Source organism: Hypomesus nipponensis, chromosome 6 (assembly GCF_054491055.1).
Source record: "Hypomesus nipponensis isolate SF chromosome 6, ASM5449105v1, whole genome shotgun sequence".
Lineage (NCBI taxonomy): Eukaryota > Metazoa > Chordata > Actinopteri > Osmeriformes > Osmeridae > Hypomesus > Hypomesus nipponensis.
In genome coordinates, this window is record NC_140366.1 from 5,950,001 (window position 1) to 5,970,464 (window position 20,464).

The 20,464-nt window shown below is 48.1% G+C and overlaps 2 protein-coding genes across 2 annotated transcripts; one reads left to right on the forward strand and one right to left on the reverse strand.

Annotated features, from left to right (window-relative positions):
- Window positions 1-8,099: 8,099 nt before the first annotated feature.
- gnpat (glyceronephosphate O-acyltransferase) lies at window positions 8,100-15,653 on the reverse strand. The gene is made up of 16 exons (XM_084699940.1): window positions 15,493-15,653; window positions 14,993-15,184; window positions 14,577-14,753; window positions 14,347-14,476; window positions 14,136-14,263; window positions 13,914-13,989; window positions 13,096-13,247; window positions 12,788-12,918; window positions 12,450-12,694; window positions 11,843-12,094; window positions 11,612-11,691; window positions 11,327-11,467; window positions 10,612-10,711; window positions 10,404-10,497; window positions 10,084-10,145; window positions 8,100-9,541 (listed from the first exon to the last, which is right to left on the reverse strand). The coding sequence occupies exons 1-16, from the start codon at window positions 15,514-15,516 to the stop codon at window positions 9,498-9,500; spliced, it is 2,028 nt and encodes a 675-aa protein (XP_084556066.1). The 5' UTR covers window positions 15,517-15,653; the 3' UTR covers window positions 8,100-9,497.
- A 19-nt stretch (window positions 15,654-15,672) lies between these two features.
- On the forward strand, window positions 15,673-19,447 carry fsaf1 (40S small subunit processome assembly factor 1). Its single transcript, XM_084699942.1, has 7 exons — window positions 15,673-15,887; window positions 16,430-16,704; window positions 17,435-17,494; window positions 17,634-17,729; window positions 18,046-18,132; window positions 18,295-18,329; window positions 18,650-19,447. Exons 1-7 carry the CDS (start codon window positions 15,815-15,817, stop codon window positions 18,774-18,776), a joined length of 753 nt encoding a protein of 250 aa, XP_084556068.1. The 5' UTR covers window positions 15,673-15,814; the 3' UTR covers window positions 18,777-19,447.
- The last annotated feature ends 1,017 nt before the right edge of the window (window positions 19,448-20,464 follow it).

Sequence of the window (20,464 nt, forward strand, 5' to 3'; positions counted from 1 at the left end):
AACCTCCAAGTGCGTACCTTCAGACATAACTCCAGCAACATGAGCAAGCTAAAAAAGAACAGCTCTCATCTTAAAAACCATGTTGTCAACAATGGATTGAGGGGCATTGTGGCAAGAAAAAAAAAAAAAAAAACTTAGAATCACAGAGTAAGCTGCCCATGAAGACATTGAGAAATGTTGCAGCATCAAACCTCAGACCATGAAGGGTAACATACTTGCATATTGTAGAGAAGGTGACGACCACTGGTCCTGGCTCAAAATATAGGTGAGGGGAAACTCCCAAACATGGACTCCCCCAGTCTCTCACATGCTGCAACATGGGGGTTACAATGATAAGTCTTATGGAAAAAAACATTGGAATGATTTACTGAATGAACTTGTGTGTTTTCGTATCACAAGTTAAGATGTTTGCCTGTGGCCTATATCTTCATTAGACCCTGAGTGTATCCATCTGAGATTCAAACGGTTTTTTTTTTGTTCTTTTTTTTCCAATTATCAAAATAATTTGGGGGGCAACATATTACTAACAGTTAGGTTCTGGACCGTGAGCCACCCAAATACTGTAGAATATGTGCGTATAGGAAGAAAAAAAGGAACAACAGCAAGAAGGAACAACAGCAGCCTTTGGGAAACTGTGCTAAATTTAGCTTTAGTCTTTCTCTCGCCCAGATTTTATAATAATAAGTAATAGATAATATATTTCATAATATATTACATTTATTACAGATATGTGAAACCTAATATTATAGATAGGACATAGCATTTTCCCATCCATGCAGCCAAGTACAGCCTACCATTACCTGTACGGACAGTAGCAGACACTGAGATCCCAACAGGAAGACCAAGCCTCTCGTGAAGGGATTTTCACAGACTAATGCGGCACACTTTTCAAAATATTCCATGATAGTGGCCTTGGTCCTGACCTGCATTGCAATTAACAAATTAGCCCTACCCTTTTTTTCTTTTTCTTGTTTTATAGCTCATGGGTTGCAATCTCAAATGTAACTACTTGAAATGTGGACATAAAAGGGAGGCTTTGAGAGTACAGAAATGATTTCAAGGACATGAAATGGAACGAGGACCATAGCGAGCAGCGGGCAATGCGAGCGGTGTCTGTGTTTGCAGTACACCGAGCACACTGAAACCCAGTGTTTAGCAGAGGAGAGCTAGCCTCAACCCCAACCTGACCCTAACAGCGCAGCACAGGCGATAATGTAACACAGCATTCCCTCCGGAGTGCCACGGCAAACTGTCAAAAGGTTTTGGAAAAACAAAACAGACAAGCGCACATTCCCGGGAGATGGCCGGTCTAAAATAAAACGCGGCCATCCTCTCCATCAACACACTCCAGTCCTTTTGGTGACCATCGTCCGCTTCAGTGGTGGACTCAGGGGTCGGTCCTGTACGGTGGCCCAGTGTGCAAGAAAACGTGATGCAGTGCCCTTGAGGGTGCTCTACCGAGGGTGAAGGAAACGTGCGTCTTATTTTGACTCAAAAATAACAACAACACGAGTCATACTTATCATATTACATGAAGCTTTTTTTTGCGTGCAAATTGTTGCGAAAGAAATTGGCATGCTCGCATGTGCTCATGGATGTCCCTGCCTAAGCTGATATCAAACCTACATCCCTGAACTGTACATATTGTGGGTTAAGCGAGGGAAGTTTGTATAGTGTATTGTATTGCACGCTTCTTGAGGAAGCTTGGAAGGAAAATAAAAGTGATGAGTAGCTCTAACGAGGGGCCTGTGCCCTAGTAGAGCGTTAAGTCTAGCAAACCCCCTGTGCCCCACCATATGCAGCTGGTGCCCTTTCAAAAATCGCCCCCGCCCCTCAGGTAAGGAGTCCGCCACTGATCCGCATGATTAAACTAACACGCGACCATCACAAAGCGTGGTGAATTTTTGACCTCCTTAAATTCATTGACATTGGTTGCTACAGTACTTTGGCTGTTACCTAAACAGCCACAGTGGAGTTTTAAGTAGCCCGAGGAGCAGCTGTTTGAAACAGAAGCCCTTAGCTGCAGTAGCCTGCAACACGTTCAGCTCGGCCCTCCAGAAGTGCAGCGTCAGACGTTTTTAACCGCCTTCTCCCACTCGTTCAGCTTCACTGGCAGATGCACGGCTGACGGCTTAATTAGGATACTTAATTATTGTGTAATTTTCCAGAACACACAGCTGAACATTCCAAAAGTGTTGTTTGCCGTGACCGACGAGACAAGTTCTTTTTTCTTCTTCTTTTTTATGACACACATAGGCTACAAACCAGGAAGAAAAGTATGGACCCCTCCCTGCTCCCGGGCCTGTGTGAGGCTGGGATGTGCCCTGCCTCTCTCTCTCTCTCTCTCTCTCTCTCTCTCTCTCTCTCTCTCTCTCTCTCTCTCTCTCTCTCTCTCTCTCTCTCTCTCTCTCTCTCTCTCTCTCTCTCTCTCTCTCTCTCTCTCTGTCTCTCTCTTTCTCTGTCTCTCTTTCTCTCTCACTCTCGCTCTCTCTCTGTCTCTCTCTCTCTCTCTCTCTCTCTCTCTCTCTCTCTTTCTCTCTCACTCTCTCTCTCTCTCTCTATCTCTCTCTCTCTCTCTCTCACTCTCTCTCTCTCTCTCTCTCTCTCTCTCTCTCTCTCTCTCTCTCTCTCTCTCTCTCTCTCTCTCTCTCTCTCACTCTCTGTCTCTCTCTCTCTCTCTCTCTCTCTCTCTCTCTCTCTCTCTCTTTCTCTCTCACTCTCGCTCTCTCTCTGTCCCTCTCTCCCCTCCATCCTGGACGGATGTTTATCTCCAGCTTGTTCGGGTGCTTCTCTCCGCGGCAGATTTTTTAGGAGGAGGCGGTGCTTGGCCAATGCATCTTTTTATTGGACAAGCTAGACTGGCGAGGCCTTGAGGAGAGATTTAACTCTCCATAGCAGGCTATATATCACCTCCAGGGCTGCCGTCTTCTACCCTTTCCTCCTCTCAACTCCCCCTCTTACCTTCCCCCTCTTCCTCGCCTCTCCTTTTCATCTCCCTCATTCCATTCCCACTGAGATGACAGTTGTTTGTCTGGCTAAACTGGCTTCGTTTCTGAGACAGAAGGGGATTATAGAAAGTCAATACAGGGGAAGTTTTCAGCATCTTCAGAAAGCACAGGGAAAATGCAGGAGTATAAGTTATTGCTCAGTGTAATGTGGAGGTACTGCGAAAAGATACAACAATAAGAATAGAACTGGGAGGGAAAAAAAACTGTCTTCGTTCTTGACGGACTTTCAGATGGAGTTTGGTGTCTTGGTTGCTGTGTCTCTGGTGCGATGACCTGTAGACTTCACTTGACTGACTCTTTTGAGACACTGGTGGTTCAAACTTCCTTCACAACTAGACTGTGTGTTTTAAGACTACTGAAGCAATCACACAAAATCCCTGTGGAGAAAGTTGGCCTTTTGTAGTCACCCCCACCATCACATCTCTCTCTCTCTCTCTCTCTCTCTCTCTCTCTCTCTCTCTCTCTCTCTCTCTCTCTCTCTCTCTCTCTCTCTCTCTCTCTGTCTCTCTCTCTCTCTCTCTCTCTCTCTCTCTCTCTCTCCATGTCTCTCTCTCTCTCAGTTTCCCTCTCTTTCTTTCTCTCAGTTTCCCTCTCTGTTTCTCTCTCTGTCTTAGTATCTCTCTATCATTGATCCCCTCTCCCCAGCCTCCTCTTACCATTCCTCCCCCTCTCCTCCCCCTCCCCCCCCCTTCCCTTTCATCTGTCCTCATCTCCCTATCGTTGCCACACTCTCCCCCCACCGCCAACCCCACCCCCACCCTTCTCCATCCTGTTCAATATTTCATGGTGCCTCTGACCTGGGTGATGGAGCAAGGACACACCCATCCAAAGAGGCAGGGGGCGGGAGGGGGCGAGGTGTGTCGAGTGTGTCGTCGCGCGCGCGTGTGTGTAGGTGTGTGTGTGTGTGTGAGGTTGTCAGACGGAGTTCTTTCCAGACATCCCTAAGCTCCGTCTCCAGACAGCACTTCTCTGACACCTGTCCTCGCTGTCGCTTGGCTTTCCCCTCCCTGGGTGTGCCGCTACCTGGCGCCCCACTGCCCACACACACACACACACACACACACGGGCAGACACACTCAGCATACACGTGCACACACACATACACACTCACACACACAGGCAGTCACACACAGTCACATCGCACAGATACACGCACACAAAGACGGGCTCACACACACATATCAGACAGACGGGCGCACGCACACACGTCGCACACATGCAAACACAGACACACGCACATCACACACGCCAACAGCCACGAATGCACACACTCAAATTCCACCTTGTGCACACACACACACACACACACACAACAGTCCCATGGACATGCTGCCACACATGCCAAACACTGCCATGAATGACCAGAATGAGGAGGGGACAGGGGAAAAGAAAGTAGCACTGAGTGATAGTTAGAAATAGAGAGGGAGGAAAAGTGGATGGATTATCAATGGCACATGTCAACAAGTCATCGTTTTCTCTCTCCGGGCCAGGAGAAAGTGAAAACTGACGTGTCGTGTCCTAAGTACATGAGTCACGCACACAGCTTCCTGTTTGACCGTGGAAAGTTTGGAGATCCCAAATGAACGCTCCACGTGAGCATACCGCCAGAGAGGCTGTCTGTTAAATGTGCTGCCCCACCACCCCCTCTCCTCCCTCCTCCCTGCACTGCTGCCCTCGTCTCCTCCTCTTCCTATCATCTCCCTCCCTCTCCTCTCTTCTCGTCTCCCCTATGCTCCTCACCTCCCCTGTCATCCTCTCTGCCCCCCCCCTCCCCCCCTCCTGCTACTCTGTCAGGTAGCAGCCAGATAACCTTGCCCTGTCATTGCATTCTAAGAACAAATCTCCTCTTATCTCTCTCTTGTAGTGGCAGCAAATGCAATTTCCCCGCTCCCTCCCAGGAGCCCGCCTCTCATCCGGCAGAGCCAATCAGGGCTTTGATCTGACGGCCTTAAGAGGGACTTGAACTGTGTGGGTATGAACCCATTTGACAACATCTGTCTGCCGACTCGTCAGGGTTGGCTGGGCTCACTCCTGAGCCAGCTCCCAGCTCACAGATCACTGGGACACATTAGCAACTGCTGCGCTGTGTGTGTGTGTGTGTTTGTGTGTGTGTGTGTGCCAGCGCGTCAAAAGTAAAAAGTCTCTCAACGAAGAATATATCTACATGCGTGTGTGTGTGCGCGCATGCTTGTGTGTAAGCGTGTTTCTCTTCCCCATATGCGTCCTCTTCCCAGAGAGAGAGAGAGAGCGAGAGAGAGAGAGAGAGACAGAGAGAGAGATAGAGAGAGAGAGAGAGAGAGAGAGAGAGAGAGAGAGAGAGAGAGAGAGAGAGAGAGAGAGACAGAGAGAGAGAGAGAGACAGAGAGAGAGATAGATAGAGAGAGAGAGAGAGAGAGAGAGAGAGAGAGAGAGAGAGAGAGAGAGAGAGAGAGAGAGAGAGAGAGAGAGAGAGAGAGAGACATAGAGAGAGATAGAGAGAGAGAGAGAGAGAGAGAGAGAGAGAGAGAGAGAGAGAGAGAGAGAGAGAGAGAGAGAGAGAGAGAGAGAGAGAGAGAGAGAGAGAGAGAGAGAGAGAGAGAAATGAGAAAGAGAGGGATGTTTCAGGTTGCATGCCCAGAGTCAGTGTTCTAATAATGCATAACCTGAAATGGAAATGGCCTGACTCATCATTCTCGGGGGTTGTTCCAATTGCTTTTGGATTATTTGTGTCGTCTTGCATCCGCGGTGCCCAGAGATAGAGAGCAGGGGGCTTATTAGAAGGACTTGGTGTCGGAGTAGATAGCACTGACTGGAAAAGGAAATAGGACCGTGGCCTATGTGACTTTTAGTGGAAAATACTAGAACCAACACCAGGAAGACCAACAATGTTTTTTCTCAACTTAATAGCCATGCAGGGAACGGAGGTATCGTGTAACACACAGTAGGTTCGTTTCATATCATTCGACAGGCTGGTTCGGAGGTGGAGAGGAGGAGGAGAGAAGGAAAGGGGGAAGGAGTCGAGAGAGGAGCAGGCAGTCTGTGATCCTTCATCTCTTTGTGTCTCTCTTTCTTTTTTTCTCTCAGGTAGAACACAGGGAGAAGATGACAGTCACCTGAGGGGGTACAGAGAGACAAGACAGAAGAACAGAAGTAGGGCGGGTTCTGCCTAATAACCAGGAGAACAAACCTTTCACAGCTTGAAGAAAGAAGAAACCAATTTTTCATTCGGTGCTCGCTCATTGCTTTGCGTCAACAAAATATAACCCCTTTTTCCTTGAGAACATTAATTAGTTTTTGAGCAACAAGCTAAAAGCTTTAGCTAATGAAAAATACTTTTCCATTACTGTGAGCCATATATTAAATGTAAGTAGACAAACCAACAACTCATGTTGCAGAACATTCCAGTGAACGGACTGAAATCGAATTCATTAACCCTGTACTTACTCTTGAAGGTGGACCTAGGTGTCTTACTGGTCAACTGCAACTGAGAGCTTTTAGGAGACAAGGAAATTTATGGGAAGAGGGACAGGGAGCTGGAGAGCCAGTACTCACCCTGGCAGACCTATTCGTTTACCAAAGACTTTCTTCTGTCAGAGATGACGTGTTCCTCAGAGAGAAGGACAGAAATAGAGACTGATAGCTCTCCAGGGGGTTGGTTTGGTTCCGGCTCACCACCTCAATTAGATCCTATTGGATTTTATTAAATCTTCCTCTGGTTGTCACTGCGTTGCGGTCGCCATCACAGGATTATTATTTATTTACCTGTCAGAACTGGCAGCTCCAGAAATCCCACAGCGCCGGAGAAACACACACAAACACACTCTCACTTTCTCACACACCGAAAGCACAGTCGGTTTTGTCGCTTTTTCCTGCTCTCCGCGCACACGCAAATGCTTCGTATCTCTCTTTGACACACGTGCACGCACACTTTTTTTTTGTCTCTCGCGCGCACAAAACACCCCCCACACGCGGGCAGAGAGGGAAGGCGGGAGGTGGAGGGTGTAAGCTGAAATGAGTGCTAATGGATCCACTCCCTGGTGAGAGTTCACACAGTGTCTTCAGCATGACAGGACATACCTGAATGTGTGTGTGTGTGTGTGTGTGTGTGGGGGGGGGGGGGCTTTGGAGAACAACGTGTTAAGAGAGGGGAGGGTAGAGATGGGGACTGAGGGGCGAGAGGCGAGGGGGGCGGGGACTTGACAAGGGACTCCAAACTGCTCATATCCGGAGGAAAACAATAGCACTGAAACGGCATTTCTGTCCACACGCACACACACACACACACGCCTTTACGGAAGGCTATACCCCAGTTGAGAACAGTTAATCTGGTTCATGCCCCCTTAAATAAAGCATGGCAGGAGCCACACACAAAGTGCTGATAAAGCTGTAGCCATCTTTCAGCTGGAGATGGATGGAGAGGAGGAACAGGGAGCAGTTAGACCTGCCTCAGCCTCTACCCCAGCCCCTCCTCTTCCGCCTGCCTACACCTTTTTGCTTGTTTGCTTACCTACCTACCTACCTACCTACCCGCCTGCCTGCTTTTTTGCTAGCCAGTCCATTTGTCTGCCTGCCTACCTGTTTTCTTCCCTGTATATTTGTCCATCTGCATGCCTGTCGGCCTGCCTGTCTACAGTACATCTGCCTGCCTGTCTGTCTAACTGCAGGGCTTTTACTCAGCAGCCCGGGCAGAAGACAATCTAATTAGCAATGCTGCTGTTGTTAAGCGACCTGCCTGTCCGCAAGGAGGAGGGGAAGGAGGAGAGTGGGAGAGGGGAAGAGGAGGGACGAGAGTGGATGCATTCGAAGAGCTACACTTCCACCTAGAGGTGGGCCAGAGTTACATGACGGGGGGACGTTCCTGAGGTGACGATGTTAGTGACAGGAGTCAGTCGTTGTATGGCTGTTTAGGACATTTTCCACCAGCGGTTCACAATGATGCTTTAGGGTTCCACGGTCAATGATTTCGAAAATAAATCCTTGGCACCAGATTAAATGGATTACCAGTCCATGAATTATAATAAAAGATAACAAAAGCCTGATCGTGAATACAGATAGTAAGGACTGTGGCTCCAGAGCATCTTGAGCAGAGTTGCTAACACACACAACCAGCCATGATGCTTCAAAAAATCCTTTATTAACCTGATACACACCAGTCAGCAGATTCCAAGTGTAGACCTCAGGATCGTCATAGGTCTTCACAGCGAAACCTTCAGATAGCTTTGTTGTGACTCACCACAAGGACAGTCACCAATGGTAAAGCATTTAACCAGTTCTCCAAAACAGTCACTACATCAACACAGTCTACATAAAGGCGACAGACAGTAAGAATGCTTTGGCCAGAACAGGAGAGGCTGTGTATCTGCTTCCCTTGGCATCACAAACTTCCACTCACCCATACAGTCGATAAACTTCCTGTTTGTGTGTTGGTTCGTGTAAACAATGAGGCGTCAACAGCCAGGACCTCAGTCGCTAACGCTCGGTGTTGCATAGGACAAAAGTTGTCCAAACCAGCTGTAGAGAGTGTCCAATAACGACCGTGTTCAACATCTTCAAAAGGATCCTTCGGTTAAGCGACGGCGAAACACTTTGGCGTTAGATATGCTGCTGAGAGTTTGTAGCTGAGGGTATGGGAAGAGCCGTAAACACCACGCCGCAGGAAACACGGGTCTTGCTCAATGACAACACGGTTCAGGGGAATCCATGGTAACAGACTGTTGGCTCGTAAAATCCACCTCTTTTGGCTTGGTTCGTAGGTGGTTCAGGTCCACTTTGACTGAATTCAATCCTTTGTAATCGATTGTAATGTTAAAATACAATATCTGAATATGGTTAATGCTCCATTTAACCAGCGTTAATATAAATAGACTACTATCACCCACTTAATAACATAATCCAATCCTCCTTTCGGGTCATTTTTAAACCCCCCAAAGCTACAAAGGTAACAATTCTCTTTACAAAAGGGGAATATAGAACTATAGATAGGAACATCATTCGACAGACCTAGGTCCACATCACTGTGCAAACATATACGTAGATTAATACAAAAGTGCAAACAAAACCTATTAAACATTGTTATCTAAAAGCAGACCTCTATTTTTGTTGTAACAAACAGCAGTAGACAGAGCTGGAGTCCAAGCAGTTAGAACATTTGACACACGCCACAACGTATTACATCACGCACGTTAATCAAAACCAGATACTTCAAGACTCGAGTTGGCAGCGTCAGATCTGATTCAAAAGGTTTCTGAAGAGAGACACAAGGGTTTAGTCGGGGGCCTGGAGACATCATAAACTTTGTGAGGTGTTAACCGTCGAAAACCTCTTCTTGTGAGAGGACAGCTCCACGTGGCAGGTGTGTGAAGTCCCCGCTAGCAGATGTCTGACGGCAGCCTTTGTAGTCGGCCCCAGCGGTGGAATGCAGAAGCTTCTGGAACGCTCAGCTTCGTATGCTAATGAAGCCAGAAGACATGCTCTCTCCAGTCTTTCCATCGGCCCCGGTGAGGACGACAGTTAGAGGCGAGCGAGGACAGCTTTCTGAGCGCAAAGTTTTCCTCCTGGGTGAGTGAGAGAGATTTCAGAGAGAGAGGAAAGGGGAGACGAGAAAAGGAATGAAGGGTGCAAAGAGAGAGAGAAGGCGGGGGTTGAGAAAAACTGAAACATAAAACGAAACATAAAAACGACTGTTGTGTTGGGAAAGCCCATGGTGAGTTAGCTAACTAGCTGGCTAGCTAGCTGTCAAGGTGCTTCTCAGCAGCATCAAAGAAAACTAGAAAGCAAACACCGGAAACTACAGTTTAACTGGAACAGATATTGTAGTCTGGATAACAGGGTAGCTAGATAGAAGCAAGGAGACAGCGGAACAGATCTAGCAAAACAGAGGACTAACCCTAACCCTAGTGTAAAGCCATCTCCTTATACAACATAACTTCTTGTAGTTCAGCCCTCTGTACAATTACAATTACTGGGTTAGTCATGACAAATCATATCTACTGTTCGATTTTCTCTGCACCTCATGCCTGGGACCAAAGCACGCCCATCGTACACCCAATGGTCTACCATAGCCTCGTGTGTGCTTCGGTAGCTAGCAGTCTCTTACCCAACGTGTCTTCTAGTGAGTTCACCGCCTTTTTGTTCACCTTCAGGGTCACCTGGTCAGCTCTGAGACAAAGCAAAGAAGCAGAAGACTTAGGGACCAAACACTCCCGCCATTCAAAAATACAGTTTATACCTCTCTAACATGGGTTAGGATCTCATCCCAGTTGACATTCTGCTAAGTCAAACCTTTTTCCGTAGGACTCAAGACACCCTCTCATTCATCCAAACCATTTCGGAATATGGATTGAAGTGCGTAACGGTTTGTCCGTCTTAACGGTTCGTCCGTCTTAACGGACAGCGGGCTGGTGCATGTGCTCTTACCCTTTGACCTTCTGTACCGTCCCCATGCGCAGTAGAGCCGCCAGGGCGTTTCTCTGCAGGTCCGACGACAAGACCTCGTAGCACCTCACACTGCCTGTGGACGTGCACACACACGCCCCGACCTTCACAACCTTCATTGTGCGAGTGACTGAGCGAGCGTGCGTGCGAACGAGTGTGCGTGCGAACGAGCAAGCTGGAGTTTACCTACCTGCTAGGATGAGCTTGACAGCGAAACTCCTGACGGCCAGGACAAACTCTTTCTCCGTCAGCCCCTCCCCTGCCTCCTCACACAGGAACCGACACACCACCTTCAGGACACCAATGACACAGAAACTGCCGGTTGAACTGGCCCTGGAAGGGAGGGTGCAGACCGTACACAGCCCAGCTGGTATGGTATCCCTGTCTAAGGATGTGTGTGTGTGTACCTGGTATCCCTGTCTAAGGGTGTGTGTGTGTACCTGGTGTCCCTGTCTAAGGGTGTGTGTGTGTGTGTGTGTGTGTACCTGGTATCCCTGTCTAAGGGTGTGTGTGTGTGTGTGTGTACCTGGTATCCCTGTCTAAGGTTGTGTGTGTGTGTACCTGGTATCCCTGTCTAAGGTTGTGTGTGTGTACCTGGTATCCCTGTCTAAGGGTGTGTGTGTGTACCTGGTATCCCTGTCTAAGGGTGTGTGTGTGTGTGTGTACCTGGTATCCCTGTCTAAGGGTGTGTGTGTGTGTGTGTGTGTGTGTGTGTGTGTGTGTACCTGGCATCCCTGTCTAAGGGTGTGTGTGTGTGTGTGTGTGCGTGTGTGTACCTGGCATCCCTGTCTAAGGGTGTGTGGGTGTGTGTGTACCTGGTATCCCTGTCTAAGGGTGTGTGGGTGTGTGTGTACCTGGCATCCCTGTCTAAGGGTGTGTGTGTGTGTGTGTGTGTGTGTGTGTACCTGGTATCCCTGAATGAAAGGCTCCAGGACAGCCACCAGGAAGGACAGTGTGTCCTGTCCCCTGTCGGTCCCCAGCAGGTCATCTTGGAGCACCTGCACAGCCCCGGTCTTCACCAGCAGGTAGCACGCCTCCTCGTAGTCCTACACGACACGGAACAGATTCACCACCCCCCTTCACCTGCATACTACTGCCTGTATTGACTGACTGATAAATGAACCGGGGGGGGGGAAAGAAAAACCCACTACTGTCTAGACAGTACTGTCTAGACGGGTTTCTGCTCGTACCTGCACCGCGTCTCCAGGACAGAGGATGAACTCGTTGGAGAAGACGTCCCTGAGGAAGCTGAAGCCGTTGTAGACCTCCTCTGAAAACAGACAAGGTGCAGTTAGACAGGCTCTGAGGAAGGCCCCCTTTTAAACCAACAACGAAAACCCCTCAGACTCGACGACGAAGACCACTCTCTAGACGACTCGACCCGATTCGGGGGGGAACATTTCCGCGCACGAATCGCTCACCTTTCGCCGTGGAGTTGGCAGTGTGCATGGCTGTGGCCAGCAGGGCTGGTCTGAGGAAGATGTGGAGGACCTGGTTCCTGTAGGAGGTGCAGGCCAGCATGCCCACGGCCCGGGAGAAGAGGCTCTCCTCTGGGCTGGTCGAGGAGGGAGAGGAGCCTGCCTCCAGCAGCCTCACGCGGCCTCCGGACACACACACCAGGCCTTTGTGGAGAGCCAGGCTGGAGGAGACCACCGCGGCTGGAGGGACATGGTCTGGAGAAGGGGCGGGGAGTACAGAGTGCTTATCGCACCTTTCATACTGAACTGCAGAGCGGCGTAAAGGTGCAACATTCCCGCCTCAACAGGATTTGTGATTGTTTTTTGGAGGACAGAGAGAGACCTACATGTATACCACTAAGCAAACATGAAGTTTTCCTCACATCAAAGGCAACTTGATATCAAATATTAGTGTTTCAAACAATTACCACCTCAACCTAGAGTGAGTGAGTGAGTGAGTGAGTGAGTGTGTGTGTGTGAGAAAGTGTGTGTGTGTGTGTGTGTGTACCAGGCCAGTCCGTGTGTGAGTGTGTATATGTGTGTGTGTGTGTATGTGTGTGTGTGTCTGTACCAGGCCAGTCCAGGAAGGCCCCGTATTCCCGGGCCAGGTGTCTGAGCCACAGGCTCTGTTCCGTCAGCAGCTCCAGCTCCATGCCCTGGTCCTGGTCGGTGGTGTGGTTCTGGTTCTGGAGCAGCAACAGGGCCATCAGAACCCAGGGCTTCAGAACCATGTTCTCCTCCTGCAGACGCACGACCCGATAAGCCGCGTCGTTCACCAACGCCTGGGCCTCCCTGCTCGGCCTTCTGGGAATGTGTCTGAAACGGAAGGGGTCAATGGGGGAACCAAAGGACTCACCGCAAAACATGGACACCTTCTCATTGGGGCCCTGCGAGGGTTAGGGTGTGTACCTGGGTAGAAGGTTGTACTCGGCTCGGTTGACTCTGCTGTGAGCCAGACTTCTGACTGAGACTGGCTGGCCAAAGTAGACATGGATGCTGCCGTAGTCCTCGCTAAGGACATTGCGGGCTTTCAGCAGACCCTGAGGGGGCAAAACACACGCGCGCTAAGAATGGAGGAACCAATTCATAAGTGGGTGGGTGGATGAGCAGACAAACGTGACAGTAAACGGGTGAATACATAGGAGGGTGTGAACGGGATCCTGTGATAGGTTGTCTGTCGTTTGACTGACAGGAGCAGAGCCAATGGGAAGACTCACGGAGGTGGACTCCTTGGGTTTGGGCACGCCCAGAAGCTCCCGGGCATACAAAGTCTCCTCCATGATCCTCTCGTAGCTGATGCTGACCGGAACCAGGCTGACGTCAAACACCTCACCCTTGAAGAAGGGCTCCATCACTATGTTCAGCAGACCTGGACAGGAAGGAGAACAATGCTATGCTGAAGACGGACAAAAGCCTTCGACCATTCTTCCTTCATCCCTCCATCTGCTTTAGACTCGTTGTATTAATCCATTCCTTCATCCGTCCATTTGTACCACAGAGCATTGCGTGGATGTGGACACGGCCGTTCTGCTAAACACCAGCTTCTCCGGGCTTAGAAAAATAGACTTTTTTTATTTATTTTTATAATGCATTTACCTCAGGTCTTACAACCAGGCTATCATTCTGAGGGGGAAATGTGGTACAGTAAATGAGCGCTCCGCCATCTGTGCCTCGGGTGGAAGACGGAGGCGTACGGAGGCAGAGGCAGTGTGGCACCTCTCCCCAGAGTGTTCAACAGCAACGCCAGCACAAATGCCAGCTCCTGCCACCTGCCGCCCCCCTGCACGCTGGGATTTTTTTTTTTTTTTGTAAGTATCCAAAACAAGAAAAGTGCTTCCCTCAGCAAAACAGCAGGCCAGGTCAGCAGTGACCTCCAGTCGGAAGACTGACAGGTATGACTGAGGGAGAGGGGGATTGTACTCTCTCACCCTGCTTCAGCTAGCGGGTAAACACTGACTGTGTGCAGTGAGGAGTCTGGGTGTATGGGCTCAGAACAGCTTCTCTCGACGGGTCTCCATGGTGATGTTCCCCCTACCTAATTTTGGTGTCAGGGACTTGGACGTTCGGCTTCTGGTTCCTTCGAGGAAGAACTCGATTGGTGCGTATCCACTCTGAAACACAAGTAAAGAGTTCCACCTGGCACTTCAATGTCAGAATTTGGTGTAGTTCTGGAAAAAAATAGAGGAAGAATGAAGTCATTCTTTAAGAGTGACACGTTGCGCAACAGCTTGGCGCCGTGCAACGGCTGTGAACGCACCCTCAGCATGGTCTTGACGTACTCCGAGAACACAGCCCAGTACAGCCTGTCTCCTCCGAACGAGCGGCGGAGGAAGAACGCCCCCGACATCCGCAGCATCTCTCCTATGAACTTCATTCCCATGAAATCTACAGGGAAAAAACGACAACAGGGCATAACCATATTGAAGTACGACGTCCAACTCGGCCCATGTCCAAGATGGGATGCTTACCCATCCCGGCCGCGATGACCGGAAGGGTGAGGTCGTAGGTGAACAGGATGTACGACATCAGCAGGAAGTCCATGTAACTACGGTGACTGGGCAGGAGGACTACTGGGTGTTCCTGGATGGCCTGCTGCAGCTGAGAGGGCGGGGAGAGAGGGAGTGAGTGTGTATGTGTGTGTGAGCGTATGTGTGTGTGTGTCTTCGTTCACAGTGTGTGTCTTCGACTGCAGACTCACCCTCTGGATGCCATCCTCGTTAACCCGGATGTTCCGGAAGATGATCTTGAAGGCCTTGGTGAGCGTGTAGGCTAAGAACCGGACGGTGCTGATCTGCTGGCGATGAGCCATTTCATCCAAGATGGCCGAGGCCTCCTTCTGGAGGAGCTTGCGCTCCTCGCCAGTCTCCCTGGACAGCTAGGCGCACACAGCCGTCCACCAATGAATAGGAGATAGTGACCGTGATCGTGTTGTTTTCTCTCTCACATCCAAGCGATACAGATAACCATATCAATGTCTCTCAAGGGCTTGTGTGACCCTGTTCTCTTAGCTGTAGACTAAACTGAGCCCGAACTCACTTGGCAAACTAAAACGTGGCACACTTGACAATCAGTTTGTGACGCTGCATTGACTGAATAAACAAGTGATAAGATTACCTGATTGATGACATAGCGGAGCTGATCAGAATGAAGGACGATGTCCTTCAGCTTGCTGGCTGTGCAGGGCGTCACTCCTTTATACAGTGGGGGCGCGTAGCATTTCAAAACATATCTCATATCGCTTGAGTTCCTCCGCTCCTCCAAAATGTCTTCGAAGTCATCCCTCTTTTTCAGCACTGGGTCCTTTTGCTGAGCAGACAACGCACAATGTGCTTAATGACTAAATGTAAAAATGTAATGTATTGTGCAATTATGTAGCTAAGGTCACCTAGCTACCACCAGGCAATACATGTATGCCATAACAAAACTAAGCTCAAATATAGTTGCATGTACCTGTATATAAAATACCACTATGCTCGTTCCCTAACTTATAACATTTTTTTTGAAAAGAGTCAAAAGTGTCAAACTTAAAAGTATGAGTGGGTTGGGCAGCTGGTGGTGGGTTACTGTAGCTAGAAACGAGCCAGCCTGGTGTCAAGTTTGCAAAGGATACATACCGAATAAAGAGAATTTGAAGCCATTCCTCACTAAAATGTATAAAAACGTGGAAGTTGCATGAATGTGTTGTCGACTGATACGGAATAAATTCCGCTTTAAAAAAAATCAATCGAAAAATCTCACATGGGTGGTGCTGTATTCCACTTCCTTGTTTGTGCAATAAGTGTAACTACGGTAACCGCTAAACAACATTTTGTCTCCTGAATTTTCTATCGCGTTTTCCCACGTGGGATCAGTTACAGTCAAACAGGTTATACAGTAGATAAGCAGTTTACTCCTACAAACTTAATTTCCGATCCGCAACAGTGTCGATTGATTGAAATGAACAACGAAAACGAAGAGGACTTGGATCAGTCCTATCTTGACGATGTCCTAAACACTCTGTATGATTTTGGTGAGCACAAACAGGAGCTAACTAGCTAGCATGACTAAAGTTAGAGCTAGCTTCATTCACCCGGCACCAGCATGTAAACAAACTGTTGTTCGTGATTAACTCGTTGACAATCTTATCAGAAGAAGCCTACCATGATTTAATGCTTTGACTAGCTGGATCGGTTTACCTTGCCTTATAGCGTTAAATTAATTGTATGCATCTTAGCTAGCTAGCTAGTGCTAATATGGCAGGCAGTTTCGTAGCATGCATGCGTCTAGTTAGTTAGCTTGCTACAAGCTAAATGCTGTCTATTCGTCTTCTTAATCGCGTCCTGCAATATTGGTTTGTTTTCTGACTTCTGATCACACACAACTGATAACCGTATTCTGGAAATAACTAAGCAAACAATTAGCACTAAACGATTTGATGAAAAGTGAGAGGCAGTATAGAGTACTGTGTGGCTAGACATGAGACGAGTCGGTACAGTGCTTGTTGAGATGACATGAGTATTGGCACTAACAGTGGTCATTGATAAGCATTGTACATGCATCTCATTGTTTTAGGTGATGGACCAACAAGGCGAAAAAACAAATCACAGAAAAAGAAACGGAAAAGATCTGCGGAAGAGGGGAAAGAAGCATGTGCAGATGAGGACAGTCTTATTGAGGAAGTGCAGCACCAGGACGGTTCAGGAACCTGCTCCGACGTAACGAAAACAGAGTCTGACAACCAACATAATCCGCCAGGAGTAGAAGTGGTGACCTTCCAGGACCCCATGAAGAAACTAATGACAAAGAAGAGTCCCGTGGTACATGTAGCGTCACCTGAGATAAACGAGGTAGGTCATAACCATAGCCTGATTTGTTATTGGTCGGTTGGAGAGGGGAGGTCATGGTATTAGTAGTCACCCCTATAGTAAATTGTAAAACTGTACAGTTACAAAAAGGGTGGCCATTTTGGGACACAGATTGTGTCCCCGACATTTCTTCATGTTTTTGCTCTGAGTCTTTCCTTGACCTCCTAGAGGTTTTAAGTAGTTGTTTGGTGCTCACAGCCTATAGGTCTGTGGCCATATGTGATCCTCTGCGCCATCGCATTAAAGAGCCTATAAAAAACGGATTCTATTTGAATCACAGCAGTGTCTATTGGAAGATGAATACACACACAGACACACACAGTTCTTCCTTCCACTTTGTCATCCTACGCAGCTCAGCCCTATAAATATACCCAGCAAAGCACCAGCAGCAATCACGTTGTCACAATAATATTGTTGTCCGGGATGATTGAATATGCATAATAGCCTCAGTCTTAAATAATCCTGCTTCATTTACCACCAGTGTTCTGAATGGGCCATAATCAGCCCAAAGACATTGATTTCATATAGCTTGCATCATGTATAGATTGACATTTCGTACCACCCTTGAGGCTGATGTAAATGCCAGTTTTCTCTCTTTCTTCAGTCCCCCCCCCCCCCCCCCCCCCCCCCCACCCCCCCCAGCCAGCATGTTCTATTTCTGTGCCTCCTGTCAGAACCACTGCATCGCCAACCGTTCCACCTTCTCTTTCAGAAGTCCAAAACAAAGGAGAAACAGAATCCGGAGTTGTTGGAAGAATTCAGTTTAGAAAAGGTAACGGATCCGTAATCATGTTTCCCCCATCGAGTGGTTCATCTCGTCTCTGGCTCTTTCTGTTAATTGGTTTAAGGCTTTGTGAGATGTATTAGAAACACAGGCTCCTTGTTAAGAGATGTTTGTGTGTGTGTGTCAGGCACGGTTAGAGGTGCACAGGTTTGGGATCACGGGGTATAAGAAGGAGCAGCAGAGGATGTTTGAACAGGAGAGAGCCATCATGCTGGGAGCCAAGGTATTGGAGCTGAGAACATTCTCTCTCTCTCTCTGTCTCTCTGTCTGCGTCTGTCAGTCTTTATGTCTGTGTCGCTGTCTGTCTCTATCTCTCTTTCTGTCTGTCTGTGTCTGTCTGTCTCTTTCTGTCTGTATCTCTGTCTGTCTGTCTGTGTCTGTCTGTCTCTCTGTCTGTCTGTCTGTGTCTCTCATATGAATCCTATCTCTCTTCCTCACGCCCGTGCCATTAAATCCACTCTGCTCTATTCAGACGTAGCCAAAGGATGTGTTCCCTGGGTTAAGAAGCCACTCAAAAGTTGTTTTCCCTTTGCTTTTAGCCCCCTAAAAAGGAATATGTGAACTACAAGTTGTACCAGCAGATGAGTAAGGACAAGAAGCAGAAAGCCAGGGAAGAGGTCCAGACAGTGAGTCGATGCAGCCATCTTATTGTTTCATCATGACAGTTTGACACTCCAGGCTTTGTCTCGACTAACAATATCTGAAGACGTGAAGTAGTTATTCGGTAAACCCTTCATGTCTGTCAGACTGATGTTCCCTCGAGTCTTAATAACTTGTCTGCTTTCCAGGACCTGAAGAAGAAGAAAAAGAAGAGTAAACCTAGGTGGGATTGACCAGCCTTACCTGACCCTATATTACCTTACCCCACCTCACTCTACCCTACCATATTCTACCGTATCCTACCCTACCATATCCTATCGTACCATTTCCTACCCCTCCACTAACATATCCTACCCAACCCTACCATATCCTACCCTACCACTATCCTACCATTCACAATCCTACTCCATGATAGTCTTGCTACACGACACGCATGATCTTCAGGGTGAACTACAGAGTCCTTGTTTTTCCAAGGCCTGATGATAACCCCCCTCCCCACTCTCTCTCCCTCTTCCTCTCTCCCTCTCTCCCTCTCCTCTCCAGGGACGAGAAGAGGAAGTCTTCAGGTAGCTCCGCCCCCACGGGCCAGGTGGGACGCTTCAAGAACGGCATGCTGGTCCTGAGCTCCAAGGAGATCCAGAAGATCAAGACCTCCAGGGTCAGCAAGTGACGACAGGCATGAGAGGGAGGAGGGCTCGGTACTTTGTCTGTGGAAACTAAAGGGGTTTACTGGATGGTTGGTGCCAGACAAACAGCAGTCAAAGTTTGGTGATTGAACGCTTCTCTTCAGAAGGACCAGTACTGTCACCTCTGACAGTAGCTGTTCCAAACACTCACAGTGTGGGTGGACGAGACGAAGACGAAAATGAACCCAAGCCAGAGCGTCCCCCCTATTCCATCGGCGTTTATTAACACATCCCTTTCAAGAAGGAACCAAGACACAGCATATTCCTTTCTGTATCACCACGAAAACAACGGATGAGTACAACGCATTCCTTTTCCATATACAAACCACCGAGTACAAAAGGTTGACATACTTGTGGAGGGGAATGGATGAAAGCACACACGTGGATGATATCGTAGAGAGGGATGAAGTCCCGCCCGCACGAGCAGCTGTCACAGACTCGACCTTTAAGCTGCAAATGTGAGGCCCCATCACACGTTTCTCCTCGTTTACCCGGCTTATACTGTATCCTTGGAGACCACCACCCCATACCACAAACACAGTAGGCATCCCATAATAGTAGACTTGAGTGGAGGGCTGAAGATGAACTGGGTATGAAATAAACGTTTCTGTAATATATTTACATCAATATATGAATAAATGTACTAACTTGTAAATATGTGTTTACTTTCCTGGCTCTTTAAGCAGGGACACGGGTAGAAAGGGGGTCCCAACAGTGACTAGCACCATTTTGTTTGAATATTTCGCTTCTTTTTGTCTTTTACTTGGAGATGTTCACAATCAGAGAAGATTCACCGTGGTTGGTGGGAAAGGGAGCATGCATGTGGTCAGTTGGCCCCTACTGATACGAGTTGTTCGACGGCTTGTTTTTATGGTGGGGGGAGATTCAGTTAGCAACAACTCTGAGACGAAACGGCACTCAATCATCTCACACGCTGAACCCCGACCAACGCTCTCGTTTCTGTCCATACTGCCGTCCGTTCTTGAACCATCCGCTGCTCTGTGAAGCGCTCTGTGTTGTGAAAAGTACATCCAAGATTCTGTTTTGGAAAAAAAAGCTCTATCAAAGAGCCTACTCTACATCATGTCATCAGGTTTGGGTCATCAGGTTTCTATGTACAATGCAACAGTTCAACACATAGGAAAGCTGTCACGAAAGAATACAGGAATTTCTCCAAATCCACTTTGAAAGAATAGTCCAGGATATGACCCATATTGAACCATTTTTGGTGCTTTTGTAATAAGTTTACAAAGAGGTTCACCAGAGAAGTACAAATCCTTTCCATCACCCCTAATCTAGTAGTCCCACTGTGATTTAACTCCTAATGTGGGTGAAATTGGGTTTCCTTCCTAAAAGAACAACAGCAACTTTGGTCATTTTAATCCCGGTGCAGAGTCATGGTTTTGGATTGAGGGTTCATTACGTTTCAGGAACAGAATGAAGTCGGTGACACATCTGGACTGTTGGGTGTAGGGCTTTAGATGTTGGACTCAGACAACTAGAGCAACTGCCCAGTGAGAAACCAACCAAATAATAATATATAGCTCTTGATTTAGGTAGAAAACAGCTCATGTTACTGAAATTGGCTGCAGGACTTGGCCTGACAGGGTCTGTATTAGTTTAAATGAGAACAAACATTTGAATGCCTAGAGAAATCCACCTGCTCTAAGCC

Coding starts and splice junctions, on each gene's coding strand:
- gnpat (XM_084699940.1), bottom strand. CDS start 15,516: ATGGCTTCAAATTCTCTTTATTCG. Junction 14,477..14,576: donor ACGAGGATGGCATCCAGAGG/GTGAGTCTGCAG, acceptor CCGCCCTCTCAG/CTGCAGCAGGCCATCCAGGA. Junction 10,146..10,403: donor ACGGTACAGAAGGTCAAAGG/GTAAGAGCACAT, acceptor GCTTTGTCTCAG/AGCTGACCAGGTGACCCTGA.
- fsaf1 (XM_084699942.1), top strand. CDS start 15,815: ATGAACAACGAAAACGAAGAGGACTTGGATCAGTCCTATCTTGACGAT. Junction 15,888..16,429: donor AAACACTCTGTATGATTTTG/GTGAGCACAAAC, acceptor TCATTGTTTTAG/GTGATGGACCAACAAGGCGA. Junction 17,730..18,045: donor CCATCATGCTGGGAGCCAAG/GTATTGGAGCTG, acceptor CTTTGCTTTTAG/CCCCCTAAAAAGGAATATGT.